At 40.8% G+C, this 27,869-nt stretch overlaps 1 protein-coding gene across 2 annotated transcripts in view; it reads right to left on the bottom strand.

Annotated features, from left to right (window-relative positions):
- The window catches only part of Pla2g7 (phospholipase A2 group VII), a 35,460-nt gene extending 9,880 nt beyond the window's left edge, over positions 1–25,580 (bottom strand). The window contains exons 1-4 of one of the 2 annotated variants that reach the window (XM_020182549.2): positions 25,419–25,580; positions 7,562–7,704; positions 2,446–2,567; positions 1,507–1,651 (exon numbers count right to left, since the gene is read on the bottom strand). In XM_020182549.2, coding sequence (XP_020038138.2) covers positions 1,507–1,651; positions 2,446–2,567; positions 7,562–7,670 — 376 coding nt within the window. In that variant the 5' untranslated portion in view covers positions 7,671–7,704; positions 25,419–25,580. The remainder of the gene's footprint in view (positions 1–1,506; positions 1,652–2,445; positions 2,568–7,561; positions 7,705–25,418) is intronic. The other variant, XM_074082002.1, reaches the window with a different exon arrangement.
- Positions 25,581–27,869: the final 2,289 nt, after the last annotated feature.

Genomic DNA, 27,869 nt, shown 5'->3' with positions numbered 1-27,869 from the left:
CTGGCTTGAATGTTGCTAGTTAATTTAATTTACATTTCCTTAGCACAAACTCCTGTACCATGCAATTTATATCTCTGGTTTTTTATGGGTCAGTATTAAATTCATTAAAAAGTCAGCTACTGGGTACTCACCAACAAAAGACCTGAACTGTGTTTCCTCACACCTTATTCCCATTAATTTTGAGTTTTCATTGACAGCTCTGAACTTAGGGTGAGAGATCAGGATGGCTGCTACTTACTGCCATTATGAGGTTTTAGAAGAATGTCAAAGGGAGTGTTCTAAGGCCAAACCATCCAGTAAACCTCAAGAACACTATACAGAGAGGCAGAATGTAAGAATGAGAGACCCCTTTCATTATGATCTATCATGTTCCGGTGAAAAATGGACAAACCATTGGCATCATACTCAGATGTAGCTTTGGATGCTTTGACCTTGAGCAAGTCACTCAAACTCTCAGAGCTTCAGATTCCTCTTCTATAAAATGAAGGAAATGATAGCTATCTCAGGGCTTTGGGGAGAACTTTTTAAATTAGGTAATATATATATGTAAGTATATAATAAATATAATATAAATCATAAATATAAATAAATATATATAATAAATATATATATATATATACAGGCACATAATAAGGGGTTCAAAACAGAAAACACTGTCCTCCCTTCCTTCATTCCTCAGTTATTGTCATCATTATTATTGCCAATTATTTATATTTCATCTTCCTATTTATTAAGTGGAGATGTGGTCATGAAGACTCAAAGCAATGTTTGCAATGAGAGTGATTTATAAATTATTCAGCTATATAAACTATTATAAATTATAGTTTTGCTTTCTTATCATTTCTACTTTGAAGAAGTTTTAAATAAAACTCTAAGGAGAAGTTTAAAATGAATTCCAAAAATTGTGGGTAAGTTTTGAGGAGGAAATTTCGAGATATAGTTAGCATCTACCCAATAGCACTGACTAGTGAAACAGATAAAAAAGGAAGGCCTAAATTAGTGTAAGGCAGACATATTAAATGATGACTACAAATCACATTATTAGTGAAAGAGTCTGGTCCTTTGGGGATAGAATAGAGTTGGGTCTCTTCATTTATGGCAAGTAAGAAGTTAACTTTGACTCCTTTGTTTTGGATCTAAAGAGTTATGGTGGCTTTTAGTTTCCTTCTCTTTTTACCCACTCAGAATGTACAGGATAGTGGTCCCTCCAGCCAACCTGCTATTCTTACCATGTTATTGCTTCCTCCTCCCAGTATGCAAGGAGAAACACTAACCAGCAGCTACAGAAATATGTTAGAGCCAATCTGACCCTTTTATCCACTGCTATCAAACTGAGAATGGGAAAAAAGAGAACTCTTGATTCTTTCAAAGTTGCCTGGGCCCTAAATAAATACTATGAAGTTTAGATTAGAAGAAATGACATTGTCTTAACTGTCTGAAATTCTTGTTGTTTCCAAGGTTTTCTTACATTTTGGAGCCTACAGAATAGATTGATAGAAATCTTACCATAAAAGAAGTTCAGAATTTTGGCCACAAACCTAGGTGTTCCAAGAAATTTACTAAGACCGAAAAAGTATTCTTCGTTTGGGATCCAGAGGGTGTCAAAGTGATCATGATCTTGGGATGGATAATACAAACGAAAGAAGGTACTCTGTTGAGAAAAAATTAAGGTACTTTTAGTCACACTATTTCTTAAGCATATTCTAGCAGCTATTTCTTGTACTTTATTAATGGGAGCCCAAATACCTCTGTCATTCTTGAAGAGGTTTAGAGAACTTTTTAAACTGCTATAGTGGTAAGTGAATACAGTCATGAAAGAGAAGAGAAAGAAACCATATAATTTTAAGAAAAATTTATTAGCCTAAAGGGTTTCGTTGTTATATTTACATACATGCATAAAATGTACTTTGATCAAATTCACTCTGTCTACATTACTCTTTTTTTTAGCCTCCTTCTCTCCCTCCTCCCCCTTTTAACAGGTTTCAGTATGTTATTTTCACATGTATATACAGATATATATGTGAAACTACACACACACACACACACACACACACACATAGTACCTGGGTCATATTTACCCCATCACCCTCTCCTTTCCCCTCACCCTTCCTGCTGGTTCTCACCCCTCCTACACACAATCCCTCTTTTATGATCATGTAATTATTACTATGTCTATATTCCACTTTTTGAGTGAAAGAAAAATATGGGAAGCTTTACTTCAGCCATTCAGGAGGGGGAAAATAGAGAGTTTCTAAGTAAATTAATCAGAAATCAGCAAAGAACTGGGAAATTACTAAACTAGCAAAAGGCTTCATATGAAGCAATGCAAATGGCAAAATGAGTTATTCTCAGGTGAAGGCAAGGTCAAGGTTTAATACCTCTCTAGTGGGCCATAGCAAGTCAAGATTTAAATATAAGGGTAATCCATGTTAATTGAAGCATTACCTTATTAGCATAATCAAACATCAAGTCTGTACAACCAACAGAGTGAGATCCACTTCCTTTGGGGATTGTAGTATGGCCAAAGCTTGCAGCAGACATCAGCACTTGTATTTTACAGAACCATGCTGAAAAACAAGCCAGTGTTATCTCATGTAAACACTTGGAGGTCACCCACTATAACCTCAGACTTCATTATGCAGAAAATTCCCAGGGATTCAAGTCACTGCGCATAGTTTCCAGCTTCTTTCATTTCTCAACCTTTTGAGGGTCTGTATGCAGAGCACTGTATAGGGATTTGGGGTAATAAAAAAATGGAGGTAGACATTGCCTTTCTCCCAAGATGCTTGGGACTATCACCCATGGGCCTTGCTCTTACCTTCTACTTCTGTCTAGAGTACATTTAAATATGACTTCCCAAATCTGTTTTTGTCTAAACATGAACTTTATGTCACATTTCAGATTTGTGCTTAAAAATTTGTACAATTTGTTCATCTCCAGCTATTGTACTTCCCATAGGAATGTCAAAGCCAATGGTCCCAAATGAAATCAAATGACCACCTGACTTCTACTCTTTGCCTTCCAATCACACACCCTGCAACTCCAGAATTCCCTATCTCAGGCATCCCATCAGAAACCTGAGAAATCACCCTATCCTCCTACCTCTTGCTCACCAACCTCCTACATTGATACCTCCTAAGTATCAATTTCTAACATTTGTTACCAACTTCATATCACCTCCCCAATACATCTCTGGTGCAAGTGTCTCATTTACATCCTGCTGTCCCCCCTCCCTATCTCTTGACCAGAAAGTTACCATCATTTCTAACTGTCCCATGCAACATGGATCTTAACTCCTTCAAATACAACCTTTACCCAGCTCATGGAATAATTTAACACACAAATCTGACCAGACAATTTCTTAAATCCTTCAATCTTCACATGATTTCTCTTTCAGGAAGAATTATTGGGGTCCTTTTAGGAGGCAGTTTGTAGGTGGTATTTAAACCTTAAGAAAGTACACTCTGACTTGAGGCACAGACATGGCTTATCCTCCCAGCATTCTGGGGTTGAAACACATGGAAGCTCACAGGCAGACAAGTTAAATCCCAAGTTCCTTGGCTCTTTAAGATAGATCCTCCCTGAACTGGAGCAGAGGGTGCTCTTCTGCTTCTTCCCTTTAATTAGTTCCCTTCCTTGTATTCCAGCACATTCGGCTGCTGATGTCTCTGCACCTTTGTAAATGTTATTATTTCCTGTGCTTAAAATTCCCCTGGTGAAATTTTATTTAACCTTTAACACCTCAATCAGAAGTCAGGTCTTTCTTGATGCTTTCCATAATCCCTCAGACAGACTTAATAATTTCATTCTCAGGATCTCATATGCCATATATTTCTATATATGGAATATAGTGTGATAAGAAGAATAATTATATATAATTGTATTTAAATTATGAGTTTGCACACTGTCTCCCACACTAAGCTACTTCTCAAGAGCTGTCTCCATGTCATTGTATGTTCATTCTTAATGCGGTGTCTTGAACACGTAGTCAGTGCTCAACAAGTATTTGTGGAAAATGAGCTGAGCTAATCTGAGCTGCCACTGGTCTCTCATGTTCTTCTTTCAAAACCATCATACACATTCTTTTACTCATCCACTCCTGAAAACTCCTTTTCTCTCTCTGGTGCCAAAACTCTTCCATACCCCTGCAACTGTTATCCATTCTAAACCCCAGTCAGATCCACGTTTTATTCTAAGATGTTGGGTACAAATATCAGCATATCCAGACTCTCAGTACATTCAGTGTACCCACCCCTCCCTTCTTATTAGACTGTGGAAATTGATTACTCTGCTAGACACTCCTGTGTTTTTCATTACATTTTCCCTCTGCCAGTCAGACACCATGAGTTATGTTAGGTTTGGCATCTGCATCATTGTCACAGGAGATTGGTCAGAAAGGTTCTGGGTCACGGTAATAAACCTACTTATATCCTCCGCACTGGTGAATCATGTATGAAGCACCTACCAGGGATAGAGCTTTCAGTACATAAAGCCTCCTTACTCAAAGTTGGTCCATGCATCAACATTACGAGCACGCCTGGAGCTTAGAAAAATAACAGGTTCTCAGACCTTACCCCAGTTCTACTGAATCAGAAAAGGTTAAGGAATGCCCACTAAAGTTTAAGAAACATGGTTCTAAGGTACCAGATTACTTGGCCTACCACGCAAGTTACAATTTATAGTCAATGATAAGAAGCAGTTCTAAGGAAGGCAGAAGGATATTAGAGTCCAGGTGAGCCTATTTCAGACACCAGGTATACTTCTCACAGGCTATACTGCTGGGCAACCTACTCTCCTCCCTGATCTTGCATAGCAAAGTGAGGATGAAAGCATTTGACCAATCTGCCAGACAGTTGTGAGAATGAAGTGATATTCAAGTACCTAGCACAGAACATGACATAGAATAGGTAATCTACGGGCATTATTTGTTCCCTTCCCAAAGCGAGTTAACTCTGGCTAGCCAAATTCCAAGTGAAGTCCTTAGAGGAGTTTTAATAAATCTAAATGGGGGAATCCTACTTTCTCTTAGAGCAGATTCAAAATTCAAGGCACTTCCTCAGAGATTTCACTTTTTAACTTTACTTATAGATAAATATTTCAGAGTTTACTTAGACTTACAAAAGGCTCTTCCTTTTCCATTCAAGAGTCTCTATGGAGCCATGCTTTAAGGTGTAATAGGCAGATATCAAGTCCAGAAGATGGTCTCTCCTTCCATGATGAGTAGCCTGTGAACTGGTCTATACCCCCACCACAAGCAGCCATAACAAGGCTAGACCAGGGTGGATGGGGGAGATGGACAGCTCTTACACCTCAGTGAGAAGCCCAAAGAACTCAGGGCTACCTTGAAGACTACCTCTAGAATTGATTCTAGAACCACAGGTGGGTTTCACCCTACACAAGTGGATCTCTCCCCTTCTGAGATCCTAATTCCGAGGAAGCCATGGGAACTTTTTCCAATAACCTAGGGGTGTCCTGGTTCTCCAAAACCTGGTTGCATCCACACCCATAATTCAGTAGCTACAAGTCAATGTGAGGCTGTAAGTCTGCCAATTCCAGGACGTCCAGGACACCCAACCCCTAGATCTCAGAAAATGTCCAGCTAACCAAGGCAATGGGGTGGCATTACAAGGTCCTGTGGCTGACTAGTGCCAGGGTAACTACAGAAAAGGCTCAGCAGTCTCCAGCTAACCAACCATAGACCTGGATTCCCATTCTTCATCCTTTAGGAATCAAGAAAAAAAGAGAATGGAGGAAACTTGTGAATGGTCACTCTCTAAATAATATGTTCAGAATTTATGAATGTGTCTTCCTATTTTTCCTCAACTTTATTTGAAGAAGGGCTTTGGAACCTATATTATGTCACTAATCTTATTACATATTTTTGGTGGTACTTGTCAAATATTTCTGATATCCAGTCTTGAGATGAATTGTATAAGTGCTAGGAAAATTAAATTCTCTTATATAGCTTTACCTCCTCTATTAGCAAATGCCAAACCTCTAGCCCATATTTACAAACCTTTTACCTGCACAGCTATGTTTTCTATGTGTTCATTTAATAAGAATTTTAATCATCTATTATTTTAATCTTTTATTAATAAACTATAATTTTTAAATATGCATGCATGTACTTCTTGAGCATTTAGAATGATTAGGGCATTGGGCTCAGCGCTGGGTCAGAAAAATGAATAAAGCAATGTCCCTGTCCTCAAGTGTCTGCCAATCCAGTGACAGGTTTCCAATATTTTGTGTGTGTGTGTGTGTGGTACTGGGGATCAAACCCTGGACCTTATGCATGCTAAGCAAGTGCTCTACCACTAAGCTACAGCCCATCCAACAATTTCTAAACACAAGGGGATACAAACACATTTTGAAATTCTCAACCTGTGCCAACAAAATGTATGATATAAATGTACCAGAGATAACAATTTTCCCATCATGTAAAATGTTACCTGTTTTCGATCTATGAAAAGGATAATGGAAAGACGATCTTAATTTTAACTAGGCTGCAGCCTCCTTAACTATAAGCTCTATGTCTTAGTCATCAGTGTAACCCTGATGTCTTAAATTTTTTACGTGTGGAGTGATGAATGGACCTTTGAGATATTATTCCATTTTCTGTTCAAATGTAAATATAAGGTATAATCCTTATCCTACTGACACATTCAATTTCCTCAATTATGAAGTAGGGCAAAATTTATCTCTGTGACTGAGTTATGCAAGTCCTTTTGTAAATTCTGTGCTAGAGAGTCACCTATCAAGCCTGAACTACTAGATCCAAGTGCACAGACCTGTGGGTACAGACAGTATGACACCATTCACCGTCTACCCACACTGCTCTGCACAGGAGACTAGATAGGGAAGTTCATGCATCACAGCCTTCTGGGATGACCAGGAATTCACAATGTTTCAGAGGCAATGTCTTTGCAGTAAAGACATTGAAGATGGTGACATCTGTCTAGAGATGGCTTTCCTACTCTGCCTCTCCCCCTGGGCTTATCTAATCCTTCCTCTCTTTTCCTTCCCTCCTTCCCATAGGTAAGAGAGGAAATGACCAAGTCTTGTGAAGTTTCAGGCACCTACTTTTCCTCACATCTCCCCACCCTCAGTTGTCATCTTCTCATACCATCTCTACTACTAACTAGAGTGGTGTATTTCAAGACACCTGCCTCTTTTCCACTTTCTTGGAGTAGTTTTGAGGATATTTTAGAGTGAACACCAGGGAAGATATGTTACACTGCCCATGTGGGAGCATATTAGGAGAGGGAGAGATGCGGGCAGCATTGAGGGAGCTCTCCCAGTCATTGCAAGCTGAGATTTCAGTGTGTCTTATAATGCCTGATTGTCCTTTTCTTTACTCATAATATCAAAGAACATGAGCACTTCTGTGTATAAATTGTAAAGAGGAGACAATGAGGCTCTCTCTCTTACTCCAGAAGAACTAAAGATGTCCATGTGCATTTCTTAATAGGATTTGCTTAAAAGTCCAAAGTGCAACATCTCTGAGGTCACGTGGAACCTGGCAACAGATCAGTTCAAGCCCTTGAAAAAATACACCTCTTACCTGTTGATTTTAAATGGGCAACAGGATTTAGATCTTGCCAGTCAAAAGGATGAACCAAGGCGAGGCAGCAGCAGAAGCAGAAAAGCACATGCAATGTGGGTGGTGCCATCCTGAGAGCTGAGTAGTGGTTTCAGCTTAACCTTCTTCAAAACAGATAATCAAAAGGAAAAAAACATGCAATGAAGAGTACTTAAATAGTCTGAGAAGTCAGCAAGGTCAAGGTACTACTAACATTTGAGGGAAAAATGGGGTGTGCAATTTCTGAGCTGGGTTTTAGATAGGTACTAGAGTACAAAACCCTTATATTGCTGGATCATAGTGTACAGAAATAATACTTTTAGACTTTTATATCAAGGTTTTGGTCACTAGTTCTCTAACTATAATGGTCTAGTTGATTATAAAGAAACACATCAAAATATAATAATAATCATACATTGTCATTTCCATAATAGCCTTAGATACATCTAGCACACAATAGTTAATAGGTTTTCATTATAATTATACAGTGATTATCTCACTGTATAATCTCACTGCTGAGATTGTTTTTAATGTTAATTATCTTATATTTTGAGACTTCTATGATCTTACTACATTCTAGGTCTCCAAAAAAGCAGAAATCGGGTTTTACTTGTTGTCTCTAGTGCTTAACAGATGGGCTGGCAGAGACGTGAAGGTGAGTGAATGTTTCTTGAATCAATGAATGAAGCGATAGGATGAGACTTGGTATAATAATAAATGACATTACAATTAGTTTGTATGTTAACATCTTATTAATAAAAGTACATTCACTTTTCCCCTTTAAAATCTGTCCCTTCAAGTTTTGGTGATCATGGAAATGATTCAAGGCACTACCATCTCTCACCTGAATTTTGGTAATAACTCTAAATGGCCTTCTTGCCCCACAGTCTACCCCCAACATAGTGGTCAGAGTGCTCAAGTTACTCCTCTGCTCAAAACCGGTGAATGGCCTCCTATGTCACCAAGCAAAGTAGCATATAAGGTCTCCCTAGACTGTACACAACAGACTTGTAATCTTACCTCTATCCTCTCTTGCACACTTGCTGCAGCCACACTGGACTCCTTGCTACTCACCAAACATACTAGGTATCCCGTACTCTGCATCCCTACCTCAAAGACTTTGCATGTGTTCCCTTGCACAGGAAAGCTCTTTGCCTTGACACCCAAATGACTGGTGGTCTCTCCTCCACGACTTTGCTCAGTGTTACCTTCATAGTGAGGCTTTTCCTGATCTATCTGCTTAAAATTGCAATCCAACATCAATACAATTCCAATTTCCCCTGTACTTTACTTTCTTCATCATTTATCACTAACATGTTTTGTACATTATTTGTTAACTGTTTATCTTCTTCCACTAGAAATTCAGCTCTGTGAGTATAAGGAATTTTGACTGTTTTTTCCTCTACTATAGTCCCAAGACCTAGAATAGTGCCTTCTGAGTGAATAAATTCTAGCAGTTTCTACACATGTGGTTACTGACACACGCTGAGCCAAGTTTCATGATCCGTGTATTGGTCCCACTGGTACTAATAGGGCACTAACTAACTGGTATGGTTATTTTGCAGAAAATATAGTGTAGACATGTGGAATGGATAATCAGTGCTTTTAAATAACTCTGTGCTTCCCTTATGACTGAACTGGAGCCATAGATGATTCCTGATAAGTGGAAATATGAACAGAAGTTGTTTCAGACCATTGAGAGTGGGTGTGTCTCTTCCATTCCTTCCTTTCCCCAATACACCAAGCTCAGAAGCCAGACACTGACATAGTGGAAACCTGAGGCCATAGTCAATGAGTACAGAAGAATATGACCTTTCACAGGTAGGAAATAAAGTTTTACTGTTAAGCTACTGAAATTTCTAGGTTAAGTTGTTAATGCATTATTGCAATACATCATTGCCCATTTTAACTAATAGTGGTCTCAGTCATCTAATCAAAGGCTATTTATTGAGAAAATACTGTATATATCCTCCATGATGGCAAAAACTGTGGTAGACACTGGAGAATTTGATAACAATTCCTACTCTAAAAGAGCTTATAGTTGGGATTCAGAGACAAGACTATCACATAAAATATAGGAAGAAAGTAAATTTTAGGGACATTTAAAAATTCTTGAATTTATGATACAATTTAGAGAGTAAGAGAAGTTCAGAAAGAAAAGTTTCAGAGGAGATGGGGCTATAACAAAGTCAGCTTTTATCACACAGGGTAAAAAAAATAGCAGGTAACTGGGAAAATTGTCACTGCAGCTCTAAGATTCTCGGGCTACTTGCAGAGTGGATTTTTTTAGTCAGGAAAAAAGTAGACAGTGTGCATAGTGCAACTCTTCAAGATTACTTATAATATTGGTTGATTTTATTTCATCTTATTTCAGTTTTATACTTAATTTTACTATAAAGTTAAAACATGATTTCAAAAATGTAAACATAACAGGACAAAGTGAATAAAAATTGAGTTGTCCCTTAAATAATAATGACTTGCTAACAGATTTTTAGGTGTATGTCTATGTTTGAATGCCTCCACATATACAACACATACGTGTAGATTAAATATACATGCATATAAGTATATATATGATTTTAATTTTGTTGACAATTGTTCCTGCTATATCTTCAACTTTCATATTTGGCAATGTTATGGATATATTTTAATGTTGATGCTCAGAACTATGATTTAACATCTCCTTGTAAAATAATACTAAGAATAACTCAAAGAAGAGCTAATTCTTTAGGCTTATTATATGCCAGAATTAAACATATTTCCTAGCACAAAGTATCCTATTTAATCATCATCAACACAACTTGTGAGGGATGTTTGGTTATCCCCATTCTACAGGTGAGGAAATTGAGACAAGGAGAGTTTGAGTTGTCTAAATCACACACCCAGCAAGTCCTGGAGACAGGGTTTGTTCCCAGAATGCCTGAGTCCCTATTTTCAACTATAACATATCAACTTGAGTAATGTCAATTTGTGTGCTCTAAAACTGTATGCTCCTAAATTTTTGAACGACCAAAAACACCATGTAAATAATGCTATGCTATTCAGAAACTGCTTTCTGGACCAAGAGGATGACTTACAGAGTTAGAAATTGTTCTGTAAAGAGATACGAATCTGTCCCATTGTTACAGCATGCCGAGACTCTTAGAAACTGTGGAGGACTGACAATGGATCCATAGTAAAAACTATGGAGTTTCCTGAATAGGCAACAGAGGCCGACCAGAAGCCAGGCTATGTGCTCACCAACTCTCACAATTCCCACTCCGTTAGACTGTCACATCAAATCATGTCCTCTATGGGAAGTATTTATAGAAATACGAGTACAGGGCTTTAGAAAATTCTACCCCTGATGGTTTTAGCCTGTGACTGAATAAGGGGAGAGCCATTCAGCCTCTTCAAGAGATCTCTGGGGATGAAGAGGAAGACAAAGTAAAACATATAAGGAGAATAATGGGGGATTTTAGGAACAGTAACCAAAGTTTAGCTTGACCAAAGCAACTTGGTGCTCATTTCATCTTTCCTGTTGTCAACAACCTCAGGAAACATTAAAGACTGATGACATGGATTCCTAAGTCCTCTAAGCAGGACTGAGGTGCTCAGCTCTCCCCATGTTTTCTTCTAGACCAGTGTCAGGGACATCACCCCAGGTCCTCATAGTGGAGCAGGGCATAAATATTGTTGGGTGAAATGCCACACCAGGATTCCAGTCTGACTTCACGCAGCTGCAAAGGCTCTTGGGTCAGAGTTGACCATACTGATTCCTGAGCCTCACCCTAGACGTCCCATCCTCCATTGTCAGGCCCAGGAATCTGATACAGCCAATGCCAGAAAGTAGTGCTTGGAAACTACACCAAGGGAACAAGAGTACCACTTGTTTAGAGTTTTTTCACTTGCCCGTCATATGTGATCTCTGATCCTGCCCTCAAAGAAATGATCTTCTAGATAATTTAGTGATTGGCTCATTCATATGAAATATACTCATTCACTCACACACTCAATACCCAATTTAAAAAGTGCCTATGTGTTAGTCACTATAATTGGCACAAACTGATTTCTTAAAATAAATATGATTTTTTGTTTTCAAAATCCCCAACAGTGAGAGTTTCCAACAATTATGAGTACTAGAAAATATTATTTATAAGTGTAGTAAGAACAAAGGAAGAGAAGCACTTTTTCATTTTTCACTCATGAAGATCAATGACACATAGAAAGGCTGTGCACCCCACCTGGGGTCATACAGGGGCGCTTTCGACATGGGCAGTTCCACATGGCAGCTCTTTCACTCCAGTGTACTGAGTGACAGAAGGGTCCAAATAAGATTCTTCCTTCTTCTCACCTCCCAGTGCCACAAATGTCTTCTCTTTCCCCATTATCTCTAGCTAGTGCACCTGACAAAACTGTCCTTAAACTGATGGCAGGACAGTTGTGACCTAGCAGTGGACAACCCTCACCAAGGTTTCCATGCAGCCAGCTGAGGTCTTCTTTGAGCCTAGCTGCTTGACAGCACCACAGAGAAGACACTGTCCTCCTTGGCAAGCAGAGGCTCCCCTGGCGGGGCCCAGGCAGGGTGTCGAACCACTGCAGCACAGCAGGCCACCTCCTCCTTGCTCCGGCAGCATTCTGTTCATGCGTCTATTTGGGCCCTTACCACCTTGTTCTGCCATGCTCTCTTCACACAATTTCTTCTCCTGATAGCCTGTGGACTCCTCCAGTGCAGAAATTGGTCTCATTTGTCCTCTTATTAATACTACTTAGCAAAGGGCCTAGCAGATAGTAGGTTAAAGCAAGATGAAGGCTTCTTGAATGAGGATAAAGCATCTTGTTTGGTTCAGGCCACCAGGTAGCCCAGAAACACTTCCTTAGATGGTTTCATGCCAGGTTGTGACTGCCCAATACTGGGTTGCAGCCAGTTCCTGGGCCTGTTACATTCGTCAAGATCTCCTGCAGGTATCCTATCAAAGCTTCCGAAAGTTTTCTCTAAAGGAAAGAACCTCATGTCATTGAGGAGAGTCTATAAATTAGGAACTCAGAGAGTACAGAATACAAGTTGTGATATAACTTCTATGTTGGTTTGTCGTTTTGTTTGTTTTGGTACCGGGGCTTGAACTTAGGGCCTATACTTTGAGCCACTCCACCAGCACATTTTTGTGATGGGGTTTGTCACCATAGTTGCCCAGCTGGCTTCAAAATGCCATCCTCCCGATCTCTGCCTCCTGAGTAGCTAGGATTACAGGTGTGAGCCACCAGCACAGGCATAACTTCTATGTTTGGGAGAGATAAAGAATGCATAACACTTAAGGGGAAGAAACTTCAGAACGGGTAGTTCTATTCTTAGCAGGCTGTCTCCTCTCACATTACAAAAAGCAAAAATGGGAAGATTGTTCTGCTCTGAAACACACTAGTCCCTGATCCAGGGCAATGCAAGCCAGTCCTTTCTCAGGAAGTTTCATAGTTGAAAAAGGCAGTTCTGGACAAGAAGTCCTGTTGAAACTAAGCTTCTGCTTCCCTTGCAACTGAGTTAATATATGACAAAAGGCTAAAGAAGTAATAAGAAGTTTTTGGTATTCCTCTATTTGTTTTGTCAGTTTTTAGAAGACTCAAATGAGAACCCTTGGACCAGGAAGAGGACTTGATGAAGTTTGTTCCTGGAAGTATCAACAAATGCTCCTGATTAACATATCACAGGCATCTGAGGAAGACTTGGGGTTGGTTTTCTTGTGTCAACTTGTTGATTTTGGTTTTGTTTTCTTTAACATTACACAGGAATTTCTTAAGCAAAGCAAAGTAGCATTTTGCTTTCAACTCAGACCTCTGGAATCCAAAACTTGATTAGTGGTTCATTTAAGAAACAAAAACAGTGGTATAAGATATAGATAACTATCATTTATTGAGTGCCTACTCTGTGCCAGCACTGCCTAGCTCCATACTCTAAGTCCTCATTAGTTCTCACAAGTAGTGAGGTGGTACCTTACTGGCATCTGACTGAGTAATAGGAATGATAGGCTGTAGAGCTGGGATCAACAAGTCCAGACCTCTGAAGTGCAGTAAAAAAAAATCAGTATGATATGGTCTTTATTTCATTTTCAAAATATAATTTATATGAAAATAAGTTAGAGGAAAGTCTAGGTGAACATAATCCCATAATTACTATATTTAAGTGGTGGGCTATTATGGGTGCTTTTAGTTTTCTTTTTTTAACATTTCCCTGCCATGCCTTCCCCTAACAAGATATGACAAACAAAAATGTCTCCAAACACTGTCAAGTGTCCTTTAGAGGGTAGATTGCCCTCAGTTGAAAATCATCAGGCTATATAAAGGACAAACAGGCTCAGAAAAGGATATAAACCTGCCGTGAGAGATGGGACAAAAATGAACACTGGGAAATGAAGAGGTTTGAAAACTTCCTACATTAAGCATTAAGAGAGAGAACTATCACTATGAGTCCTCCTGCTAAGCAGGTAAGTTTATATAACATTACACAGGGGACTTTGTTGTGTTTTTTGGAGGAGAGGGGGAGTTTGAAAAGATGTATAGATTCTTCATTAATACATTCACCTTGCCTTATGTGCACAGCACCGCACCTGCTTTCATCTTATGCCCCAGTCAATCAGTCAAGGTGGGGCTCTTCCACCATGATGCCCTTCCTAGTTTTCCCAGCCAGAAGTACCTGCCTCTCTGCCCAGAAGGCTCACAGCAATGCGTTTCGTCCTCTCTGTCGTGCTCCCCTTTTCCACAAAGTGCTGTACCACAGTCTGCCATGCAATAGACCACCTGTGGATCCACCTATCCATTTTCATCTTCCATGTGCCCAGCACTGAGTGCTAAATGCATAGCTGGCTTCTACTACAGGCACAGTAAACCCTGGGGAGTGAAACAGGGCAGAAAAGACTTCAAAATGATGGGGCAGTTTCAGCCTGGGTGAATTTAGTTATATTTTAATCGGAAAAACCTGAAAATGAGTTATTCTAAATTCACCTTATCCATGACTTGTGGCTTTTGATATAATAATATGTTGAATTACATGTAGGGGATGGGGGTCTTATAGTATTTGCAGTGCTTTTGGCTTCTGAAACTTCTCTGCCCTGTACTGAGAAGGCATGATACAGTCATGGACTTTATAAGGTGTGATTTAGGAGTTAGAGATGTTTGATAGAAATAGGTTCAGTACAGGCACAAAGGAAAATGGTCCATTCCGGGAGTGGGAGATAGGCATGGAAAGCCCTCATGGAAGAGGCCACCTTGGAACTGACTCTCAGAGGAAAAACAGCATGGACATACTAACCCTGGTGCTCAAGAAGAGAAAGGTGTTGCACATGAAGGATACCAAAGGAAATCAGGGTTTGATGCAGGCGGGGAACTAGTAAGAGTAAGGTGGGGGACAGAAGTTAGGAGAAGGATGTTGAAAGGAATGAGGTTGGAGATAGGCAAGGACAGGGATCAAAGCAAAGAAAACCTTGCATGTAGAATATCAAACTTTGGACTTGTGTTCTACAGTTACTGACTGATACTTCCCACTGCACCCAGTAGTAAGGGCTTTTTGCCCACCACGTGTACCATGAATGTTTGCTATACTAACATAGGAATGACCCCGCAGCCTCCAGAAGGAACTCAGCCTTGCCAACATCTTGATTTTAGCCTAGTGAGGACATGTCAGATGTCTGGCTTACAGAGTATAAGACATTAAAGTGTTACTCCAAGTAACTAAATTTGTGGCAAACTGTTACAGAAACAATAAAAAATGAATGTGGAACACATAAAGTTACAGACTAAGATGTTACAACAAATAATAGGCCAACTTAATTTCGATTAAAGTCTAAGAAAGTGGTTTCAATATCAAAATTGACCCATTACCAGACTAAATGACAGAGGAAAAAGACAAAAATCTTCTGCTTTGGATATTTTACAGTACAGTGAAGGGAACAGGAGAAAACAGCTAGAACATCACCCTATCTCATAATTCATAATTCTCAACCTGGGAAATTCTGTCCTCCAAAAAACAGTCTGCAATGTCTACAGATATTTTTGGTTATCATGAACTGGAAGAAGCTGCTACTGGCATTTAGTGGGTAGAAGCCAGGGATGCTGTTAAATATTCTGCAATACACAAGACATCCTCAAAATACACAAATGCTTCTAAATGTCAGTGATTCTGAGTTCAAGAAATTCTGGTCTAAGAGAAGGCTGGAACAACTATCGCTATTCAATAAGGAATATTTATTTCATTCTGAAATAGGCTATACGGAGGCAGAGACCAGAAAATAGAGAAAGAATGTATTGACAATTAGGCCTTTTGTCAATACATTGTTTGTCATGAGAGAAAGGATCAAGCCCTGCTAACTGGTCACCTGCCAGCAATGCTAAAGAAAGGACAGGTGCATAAATGTGGTTGGACTACGAAGTCCCACCTTTACTAAGATACATGATTCTTTATAAAAGCATCAACCAAAAAACTGAATCCTTCTCAATATTTGCTAATATTGAAACTAGAAAAGAGAAAAGATAATTCCTACTTTATTAATGTTATTTTATCCCTACCATGTTAGCTAAGGAGATCAGAACTTATTCTCACATTATCTCAAGTGCATGATACTCAAGTGACTTCTGCAGAAGTGTCTAAGGCCACTTGCTTTGGGGACACTTGTAATAACTCTTGTGTAATCATTTCATAACTTCAGAAAAGAGGTAGGGTCAAAAAAGGAAAACAAAGTACAAATGCAAGCAGTGTTATAAAAAACAGGTCACGCTAAGGGGAGTTCACTAACAGGAGACAGAGTAAAAGAAGGAAGTTAAGAAGGTGAATATGGTTGGTGTACTTTCTATACAGAATGAATATAGAATTTTTAAACTGTTGAAACCAACAGAAGAAGGGGACTAAGGTAGAAAGGAAAGAAATAGAGGAGATGAACCAATTCAGGTTATAATAGATATAATATATATTATATATAATATATATGTATACATACATAGAAATGTCACAGTGAAACTCCCTGTAGAGTGATCTTAAACAAACAAAAATATCTTTTTTCAAAAATGGAGAACCAGAACGTAAAACAGGTCCTGTCTGGGGGTTGGTAGTAGATGAGGGAGTCGGATATAAGGAAAGGGTGTAGGAGGTGAATGTAGTGGAAATGTCATACACTCATGTATGAAGATGAAAAAATGAGACCTGTTGAAACTATTCCAGGAATGGGAAGCGGAGGGAGGGAGGGATAAAGGAGAATGATGGAGGGGGTGAATTCACCTATGATATATTATAAGAACTTTTGTAAATGGCACAATATACCCCCAGTACAAAATAATATGATAATAAAATAATTTTAAAGGAAAACAAGAAATAGTTCCCTATTATTGAAATACTTTAATATTAACATAGGTATTTCTAACTGTAAGTACTTAAACACTGCAAATAAAATAAAATTGACTGTATTCACATTTTGAAAACTGGAGCTCGTCTGGAACATCCAGGTGTTAAAGGCCATCAATGGTAAATGTTATCTAGGAGCTCTAGGCAGCTTGCTGCCACACTGGAGGTTCCTGAGCTCACTCTGATTCCCTTACTCCATCCTGTTTGCCCAGGTAGGCCAGCCCAACATGGTACCTCCGTTACAGGCTCCCAGTGAGCTCAGAGCTTCTGAAGAAAAATTTTTCCAAAGGGTGTCTGTGACTTCTCCTTAAAGATCAGGAATTCTTGCATTGTGAAAAAATAAAGCCACAACCAACCCCTACCCTGTACAAATGAAATACAGCAGAGGCTCAAGACACACACACACACACACACACACACACACACACACACACCATTTACACAGTATGCTGGGTGTGAGAGTAACATTTTTTGAGAGTTATATGCATACATGGATAAATGATGGTTAAGGTGAGGTCATGGCAGAGTAATTGAGGGGCTTAAAAATCTAGTTCCAAAGTTTGAATCTTAATCTGCTTCTTACTGATTTGGTGATTGTGGTTAAGTTCTTACTTGTTTTTTTGCCTCTCTGTCCTCATCTGTCAAAGGGGAGCCTCGATCATGTGGTTGGTACATGGATGTCAGCCCTTAGGATAATTATCACTTAGAGTCTACTAATTGACTACCATGTAGGTCCAGCCCATGCTGACTGGCGTGTGAAGAGTCTGGGGGCATAAAGGGAACTACAGATCGACAAGATTCTGTTGCACTATAGGAGCTCAATCTCCTTGTCCTCCAAATGGGGACTACATATATGCCCGAATAAAAGAAAAACAGCAAAATCCCTTTTTATCCATGGAATATACTTTCTAAGACCCCCAGTAGATGTCTGAAGCCACAGGCAGTAACCAAACCCTATGTTTACTATGTTCTTTCCTACACGCCAGCTAGCATTGCTCTGTCCTTCCAGAGTTTATGTCCCAACGTCTCCTTTGCACAACATTTTTATAAAATTGGGGTTTCTTGAACACATATAAATTGATCTGATAATAACCAATAAAGCTACTATGTAACAGATGGTTAGGTAGTGTACACAGCATGGATACACTGGACGAAGGAATGGTTCAAGTCACAGACAAGAAGGAGTGGGGCAGAACAGGAAGTCAGAGTTCATCATGCTACACAGAACGGCACACAATTTAAAATTTATGAATTACTTTTGGCATTTTCCATTTAATATTCACTGACTATAGTTTGAGGATGGACACCTTAAACCACAGATTGGGGTGGGAGGAGGCTAGTACAATGGGGCCCTAAAGCAAAGGCAGTTCTCGGAAGACCTCTTAACAGCTTCCGAAAACATCCAAATGCATCTGGGCACATCACACTGAGGAGGTCAGGAATGAAGTGTTAGCCCTCAAGCTTTACCAAGTCCCTTGTCTGATGTCTTATGTACAAACCAAAATGAACACAGTCAGGTAGAAAAGTAAGATAATATTTGTATAGTAGTTAGCAATAATGGAAATTTAGTCTGTGCCAGGCACCATTGTAAGCATTTTATGTAAACGAATTCATTTAGTTCCCAGAGCTCAATATGCAGGATGCCTCAAAACAGAGATAGAAAGGTTAAATAACATGCCTGAGATCACAGAGATAGGAAGTAGCTAAACCTGAATCTGAACTTAGGCCCTGACTCTAGAGCAAGGGGTTTTGACCTGACATTCAGCACTAGTGACATTCCAGGCCAGTAACTCATAGTTACGGGGCTGTCCCATGCACGATAAGATGCTTAACAGCGTCCCTAGCTTCTGTCCACCAGGTAACAGTAGTATCCCCAGTCATGGTAACCAAATATGTCTCCAGATATTGTCAAATGTCCCTTAAAGAAGGAAAAGTCACCTTCAATTGAAAACCACTATGTATTGATGGCTTCTGTAAATGCTCACCAAAAAAAAAAATCTAACTGGAAAATAAGTCCCAAAGGAAAGTCAAAAGAATAACAGATCGTTCCTCTCTCCCCACCCCCTGCAAAATCTACAGGCATAACACAAGTATGCCATCGTAGAGAGGGACAGACCACCACCCCACTACACTCCGCACCTGTTAGATCACTTCTTACTGAACTGGTGAAACTTTAAGGTTTTTAACAAATGAAAGTTCACAGAAAATGAGCCAACAATTACCAGAATGAGGGATCAAGACAGCAAGTCAAATGAGGAGCTGTTGAAGGAATGAGGAAAATCCAAATGGTACCTGACAGCTCAAGGCCTCAGACATGTCCTGTGTGAACCCAGATTGTAAAACTTTATTAGCAGGAGCTTTTCCACAGTTAGCCTGCTTCTCCTGATCAGAGGAACAAGTACAGGTCTGAAGCCTACTAGCAATGATGCTGGAGTCAAAAGACTTCTGCACTGGATGAGAGTAGAAGTTGAAAGGGTGGGCTGGATGAGCCCAGCCTAAGGTTAAAAACCAAACTCTACAAGCCAGGTAACTTGCTGTAATATACCAAATACTGATTCTAGAAGAGGCAAGAAACATTTGAACAAAATAAAACAAATATCATCTTCCTCTACATTACTTCTTTTTCTGGGTGTGCAAATTCATTTTTTATAATTTATTTTTATTCTTGTATTGGGGGTACATTGTGACATTTCTTATACTCTATCATTGTTGAATTTACCCCCTCTATCATTCTCATTTATTCCTCCTCCCTCCATTCCTGGAATAGTTTCAACAGGTCTCATTTTTCCACTTACAGACAGGTGTACAGAATATTTCCACTGATTTTTAAATGATATAAACTAATTCAATATTTCAAAAACATTGCCTGAGTCAAACAAAACAGATTTAGGGCCCGTAGGAGTGACTGTACTTCTCCCTTAACCATGCCCTAATCAACCCTTCAATCCTAAGGAACTGTGAAGGTAGACAGGCAAAACAGAGATTTACAGATCCTACAGTTACTGCCGCATTCTGTCAATGATTTGAATCACCAAACTGGTCACTTCAAGCTCAAGTTCAGACACAGAAACTCAAAAATAACTGATGGCCTCTGGCAAGTGAATGAAACCTACAGTCCATTAGGTCACAAAGTGGTGATATTTCCACTGCACACAATGTAAATGAGGAAGGGCCTGTTTTCTTCTTGGAAATTGCATGTCAAAGTGAGTCAGGAAAGAGAAATGGGGTTGCCTCATGTGGTAGCTGGTCGTCCTGTCATGAGAAGGTCACATCTACCCTAGTTGGTAAACAACTTCAAAACTCTTCCCTGATTCTTGAAAGCTTAGTCAGTGATCAACTGGGGGAAATTCCAGTCTCCAGTGAGAGAGAGAATGCCTTTCTAAAGGAAGCAGGTCCACAGCCCTCCCTGAAATTAGCTGCCACATATAGACTTTGATTATGCAGATCTCTGCACTCACAGATATCTCCAGGGCAGATCCAGAACAAAGGCAAATTTATTCAAAGGGAAAAAATGTACTTTGCCTCACTTCTCAGTTTTAATCGTCAATTTCTGCATTTTACTTGAGCACATTCAACTTTCACAAAAAAGTTCACTATTATTTTAGCCTCAACGTCACTGCGTTCTCTGATGGTGTGTGTTATGGTAACTCTTGGTTAAGGCTTCCAGTGCTCTAAACAGAGCAAAATATCTTTTTGTGGTTTTTGTTGGTTTCTTTTTTTCTTTTAACACAGGGACTTGAACTCACAATCATCCTGCCCTCGGCAGGATCCCAATTGCTGGGATCAAGACGCGTTCCATCATACCTGGTAAAAGATATTTTCATGTATAATAAATTAGATTTAAAGGTCAAGATATTGAAATTTATTAGAATAAATTGTAAAAGGAAGCATAAGGAGGTCAAAGTAGCACAATCTTAGCAACTAATGGTAGTGTAACATCTTACATTGCATTTAAGAGTGTATTCATTACCTCATTTGTTTTTACAGAGTAAGTGGGGCAGAGGTAGCCCTGTTTTGCAGAAAAGAAATTTGAGACAGAGAAATGCTAAAGAACTCCTCACACTCTACCTCAAAAAAAAAAAATAGCCTGTGCCCATCATCTCCTGCTAACACCATCGATAAGCTTGAATCTGGTCTCTTCCCCTTCTTTCTGTATAATCCATTCTCCACACTGTACCCAGAACAATTTCTTTAAAAGTCTGCGATGTCACACCACTACTCGTTTGATTTCTCAGTGTACTCAGAATAAAATCTAACTTATTTACCTTGATCTACAAGACTCTGCATGACCTGGCCTCTTCCTCCTGTCTCTACCCCCCACCCCCCTTACTGCTGCAGGTCTTCTTCTCCCTTGCCTAACCCAGTCACACTGGCCTTCCAATTGTGCCTCCCACACACTGTCATGCTCCCAGCAATTTTGCCTTGGGGTTGCCTCTACCAGAATCATCTGTCTGTCTGCCTGGGGTCTCATCTCAAAGTCATCTCTCAGAGAAGTCTCCTCAAAATCATATCCAAGAAGCTGAGTCCCTCCCCCCTGTACAAAACACACGCACATACACACACACACACACACACACACACACACACACGAGAGAGAGAGAGAGAGAGAGAGAGAGAGAGAGAGAGAGAGAGAGAGAGAGAGAGAAAGACAGAGACAGACACAGAGAGAGAGAGAGAGAGTCCCCAACAAAGATATACCCCAGCACAGCGCCCAGGTTTTCTTCAAAACACTAATCACAGCATAAACTCACCTTGCTCACTCATCTATGCAGTCTATAGTGAGTGCAGAGCACATGTACTCTGTCTCAGACTCTGGCACATAGTAGTTGCTCAGTAAATACTTTTGACATGAATGAATGAATAAACTCAGCTTCTACTAGAAATCAGTTAGCCCAGTTAATTCAATGAATATTCTTACAGTGAACATTTTTCTTCTCCTCAGCTGCTAAGTTTCTTTAAAAACAAAAGCTCCAGGTCTGTACTTACTAGCCTGTTTCTATTACTGTGTTTTGAGTCATTCGCATAAAATTAAGCAAGGTGACCCTGAGGACACACCACAGGTGCCTGGTTTCATAGAGAAAGGTAGTATTCATGCCTTCAAACCACAAAGCTTCCTCAGAATTCAGAAACAATGTGCTTTCAGAACTAAAATTTCCCCTTCAGTGTCTTTTCACTTAACACTTTTTCATCAGTGCTTTACTTTTATGGGAATTTCTGACTGTCTCCTGGGTTCAGTGGGTAATTTAGGCTCATAATCACAAATCATTAAAAAGAGAAGTCAACAGAATAGAGGACCCAGATATGTTTACACAGTTATGCCCATCTTATTTTTGACAAAGGCGCCAAAAACATACAATGGAGAAAAGACAGCCTCTTCAACAAATGGTGCTGTGGAAAGTGGTTATCTGCCTGAAGAAAACTGAAATGAGATCCACGTCTATCATCCTGTACTAGTATCAACTCAAAGTGGATTAAGGACCTTAATATCAGACCTGAAACTCTTAAGTTAGTACAGGAAAGATCAGGGAACATTCTGGAAGCAATAGGTATAGGCAAGGACTTCCTCAATAGAACTCCAACAGCCCAGCAACTAAGAGAAAGGATGGACAAGTGGGACTACATAAAATTAAAAAGCTTCTGCACAACAAAAGAAATGGTCTTTAAACTGAAGAGACCACCCACAGAGTAAGAGAAAATATTTGCCAGCTATACATCAGACAAAGGACTGATAACCAGAATATACAGGGAGCTCAAAAAACTAAACTCTCCCTAAATCAATGAACCAATAAAGAAATGGGTAACTGAACTAAACAGAACTTTTTCAAAGGAAGAAATCCAAATGGCCAAAAAACACATGAAAAAATATTCACTATCCCTGGCCATAAAGGAAATGCAAATCAAAACTACACTAAGGTCCCACCTCACTCCTGTTAGAATAGTTACCATCAAGAATACCACCAACAACAAATGTTGGCGAGGATGCGGAGGAAAAAGGAACCCTCATACACTGCTGGTGGGAATGTAAGCTAGTGCAACCACTGTGGAAAACAGTATGGAGGCGCCTTAAAAAACTAGAAATAGAGCTGCCATAGGATCCAGCAATCCCACTTCTAGGGATATTCCCAAAGGAATATGACACAGGTTACTCCAGAGGCACCTGTACACCCATGTTTATTGCAGTGCTATTCACAATAGCCAAGTTATGGAAACAGCCAAGATGCCCCACTACCAACAAATGGATTAAGAAAATGTGCTCTCTATACACAATGGAATCTTATGCAGCCATGAAGAAGAATGAAATCTTATCATTCGCTGGCAAATGGATGGAACTGGAGAACATCATCCTGAGCGAGGTTAGCCTGGCCCAAAAGACCAAAAATCGTATGTTCTCCCTCATATGCGGATTACAGACCTAAAACAAATGCAGTAATATTATTGGACATGGGTCACACACTAAGGGGGAGAACGCGTACAGGAGGAGTACCTAAAAGGAAGGAAACCTAAAACTTGAAAGTGTTTGATGTGCCCACTGTAGAGGAGGGAATACAGTAATCTTAAACTGACAGAGACCACTATGGGAAGGTGGCCCAGAAGTAGTGAAGAGGTCAGGTAGAGATGAACCAATTTGGGTTGTAATAGTCTTGCACATGGAAGCAATGCTAGGAATCTCTCTGTATAGCTCTCTTTATCTCAAGCTAGCAAAAAAGCTATGTCTATCTTATTATCTCTTATGTTTTCTCTTCAACAAAATTGGAGAAGAGGGCAGAACAGGTTCTGCCTGGAAGCAAGGGGGATGGGAGGGAGAGGGAGGGGGCAGAGGGGAGAGATGTCCCAAACAATGTATGCACATATGAATAAATGAATAAACAATTTAAAAACTCAGGCTTAAGATAAATCCGAGTAGAAATAACCAGATGACCATCTTCCTCCCAGGGAAATACCCATCTGGGTGTCAGGAAAAGGAACACAGATGACCTTCCCAGGGTCTCCCACTCCAGTTGCTCAGGTGCCTCATTGGCCCTTTTCTTAATGTTCTATGCTGAGAGAGCCCAAAAAAAGGGTAGGAAATCATATCTGCCTGCCATCAGAACTGGGTAAGGGTTTGTGTTTAGGGCCCTGTGTGTTCCTCATGAGTCAAGCACAAAAGGAACAGAGATATCATGGAGAGGAAGTAGGTAACCAGCTGCCCAGGTTTGAGGGAAAGGTCTTGGAGTACCAGACAAATACTTTAAACCTCAGAAGGGATTTCTCAGCTGCCAAATGAGTGGCTGAAGTCAACTGCCGTCCCTCCAGCTGCTACTTCTTGGTTCAGTATACTGAACCTTCACCCTCAGTGGCTCTCCTGGCAGCCACTGTATGGCAGACTGTGACACCAGTTCAACAAAGAGTGTCACCACATGGCCAGCAGCAACTTCTGAGCACAGTTGCCTGGGAGAAGAAAAGAACCCTCAATACCTTAGTGCAAGGTGCTCAATAGGGCATGCTAGAAGATGCTGAACTGGTGGGCTGTCCTGTCACTTTCTACAGGGCCACCAGAATCACCTCTATGAGGAAATACTCCTGAGTGCTGGCAGCTGTGCATTGCCTGGTGGCCAGAAAGCCATCTCCTTACTGATCAATCCCTGAGTTCAGTGCTAGTACTGATTTGGGATTCTCAAATCTTTAGGGGATACATTTTTCCACCCCTTCCTCAAGTACCAGTCTCTGTTCAGCATTCTCATTTGGCTCAAAGGTAACGTGTGCAAGACTCATTTGGCAACACGCCCCTCCCAAACTTGAATATGCGTGCATGCCCTTTAAAGGTGACAAGCTCCCATTAATGAGCCACACGCACCTCTCCTTCCTTTCTCACACCGCTCCAGTGTTAACCATGAGCCTAAATCAAAGTCCAAACTTTTCCGGGTTTGATCATAGAAACTTCTATTAGAAACCCCAGGAGGTGATGAGGAAAACACTATCTATCCTAGGTTTCCTAGCTTCCCTTAGCTTTTTAAAATCCAAGCCCGCCTTGGCTCAGAGTGGAATAACCAGAATTTTGCCTGGCTGGAAGGGGAATGCCCCAGGTAGGGGCGGCATTGCTTGACGCAATTCTGTTCCAAAAGCAGATTTGTAGAACCTGGCTCCTGAAAAAGCAAGAGTCTGCAAAGGGAGCTGTGTGTAGCCCTATGTGTCTGGCCGGAAATCTGTAAATAAGAAAACACCCTGTGTTCCCTTTCTGCCTGGCCTGATTTTAATTAGCACTGAATTCTCGGGGTTGTTTCCCTGCAAAAGGGGTTGGAACTGTCACCTCCCTCTCTGTTTCCAAGGGCGACAGGGACGGTGAAGCCAGGACCGGCTAGGAGGGCGCTGAGGTTCCAGCTAGCCCAGCCGAGCCGGTCGCGCTCCTGGGTTCCAACACCGACGCGACGACACTGTCGCCGGAGTGGAGCACGCCCAGCGCTTCCCTGGGCTGGCGCCTGTCCCGCGACCCCTTCTCACCTGGACGCTGCGCTGAGCTACTGGCGGGAACCGGGGCCCCTGGGCGCAGCCACGCGCGCAAAAGCCCAGTGCTTCTAGCCGCCAGCACTGCAGGTCTCGGTCCAGTCGCGGTCACCGTGGCCACGGGGCGGCGGGGCAGCTGCGGGGTGGGCTGGGCGCGTCCGTCGCGGCTCCTTATGGCCCCGACCCTCTCCTCCCCCAGCGCTGCGGGCGGAGGGACTGGGAGGGGCGAGTGACCGCCGGCCTCCCGCGAGCAGCCGCAACGCTAACCATTCAACAACCCTCCCCCGGCTGGGGCCCAGCGACCTGGACCTGCGGGTGGCCCCACCCGCCCACGCGTGCATCCCCAGGGCCCTAGCCCCGGCCGGCCGGCTGGCGCTTTGCTCCGCGGGTCCTATTCTGATACCCAATTCCATCAAATCTGGTCTCTGCTTCATGGACCCCACAACAAGACAATCTTTCTGGTTCAATCTTGTTCCCTAAATTAACAAAGTTCACCAAATTACAAAGCGCCCATCTCTAATCTGAAGCGTCCCGAGCGTTTTTTGCTACATCGTAAGTTGAATACCAATTTAGAAGTTGGGTGGACAAGGCTCCACACTGGAAGGCTTGTCACCGTAGTTGTCCCTAATTTCCTTCATACGAGTTTGATATGAGCTCAGTTTAACCTGGAGTTATTTGGAGTGTAACTGAAACTCCTGCCTTCATTCTGCAATGCTTTTCTCCTCAATCCACCTTCTAATAAATTTAAATCATATTCACTTAAAATTTTAGTTAGGAACTCAGGGAAAGTAGCTTCAAATTTATATGTGATGTTATTACTGTTGTATATATTTTTAAATAATGGGAGCATTTTTTGGTGAGGTCACAACTGGAGATGGACTTTTATTTTATTTTTATTCTGAGGACTGTGAAGTAAGAAGACATGGAGGTAGCTCTTTTCTCCCATTTATTAGTGGTGTGAGCTTGGGCAAGTTTGTCCTCCTCTCTGCTTTTTACTTTCCTCATCTAAAAAAATGGAGAAAATCAAAGTAAGCCAGAGGTATCCTGTAAGAATCAAGCTCAGATAAACATGAAAGGCTTAGGACAGAGCCTAGCCCATGGGAAAAGTGATTCTATATGCTGTGTCCAGTGGTGATAGCTTTTAAAGCAGTAACCATAGATGAAAAATGAAATAATACTGTCAGTCTCATGACAGCTCCTTGTATTTCCTGGTGTACGTCCCTGTGAAACAAATTGTCCCAGAAAGTTAACGCACAAGAGTACATTGTCCCCACCAAAGACGCCTCCAAGCCCTCTTTTTTTTTGGCCTTAAAACCAGATCTGAAAATGACAAATTAAGATAGAGAAACTCAGAAAGGAGAAAAACAGAGGATGAACTAATTCCGGTTATAATACATACATACATGGAAATGTCACATTGAAGCACCACGTATAGCTATCTTAACAAACAAAAATCTCATTTTTTTATGAAAACAGAGAACAGGAAGGCAAAACAGTTCCTGCCTGGGGATTGGTACCCGTAGGAGTGGAAAGGATCTAAGGAAAGGGTGTAAGAGGGTGAATGTGGTGGGAATATTATGTGCAGGTGTATGAAAATGGAAAAATGAGACTTGTTGAAACTATTTTAGGAATGGGGGAAGAGGTGACAAAGGAGAATGATTGAGGGGGTGAATTCAACTATGATATATTATAAATGTTATCATGTACCCCAAGTGTAACAATAAAATTAAAAAAAAAAAAAAGATAAGAGAAACCAAAGCAAGGAGGCTCTTAAGTGAAAGGTAATGATGAAGGAGCTTGAAGGCCCAAACTCCTGAGATTCCATATGCCAGGTCCAGCCACCCGCCCCTAAACACCAAATAAAGAAGCATGGTGAGGGCAGAGAAAGGACATTTATTACATGGCTAGGGACACACGCCATGGGAGGAGGCAGAATAAGCACTCAGCTCATTTTCAGCCATCTTCGGGTACAGACGTGAGCTATGGTTTAAGTGGATAAAAGAACTGGGGCAGGGGACAAAGGTATGCATAAACAGTCCCAGTCACAGGTGTGTTCTGGTTGGCCATTGTCTTAGTCAAAGAGTTCAGAGGGGTTCTGGAGAAGATGTTAGTGCTGTCATCACTTTAGGGGAGCAATCTGGTTCCCCTGAGATGATTGCTCCTGGTCTAGGCTGTGTCCTCTTCATTATAGGTAATTGTCCTCATTTGGAGAGGTGGTCTGTCCTACAAGTCTCTGCTGCTCCTTATGAGAAGTTTCAGTCCCTTGTCTTAAAGATGTTATTAGTTCTGTCTTTTCTGGAATCTAAGGTGATTATAAAGTGACTGCAAAAAGAATGGCTTAAAGACAGATACAAAATGGCAGCAGGGATGCCAAGCTTCTGTTTTTAGTTAATTTATGGGCCTAAGTAAGGAGTCATGATTTTCAGCAAAAGCAGTTTAAGCACCTCC

Source organism: Castor canadensis, chromosome 8 (assembly GCF_047511655.1).
Source record: "Castor canadensis chromosome 8, mCasCan1.hap1v2, whole genome shotgun sequence".
NCBI classification, from domain to species: Eukaryota; Metazoa; Chordata; class Mammalia; order Rodentia; family Castoridae; genus Castor; species Castor canadensis.
Note: the sequence above shows the minus strand (reverse complement) of the source record. Positions and strands in the feature narration are given on the sequence as shown.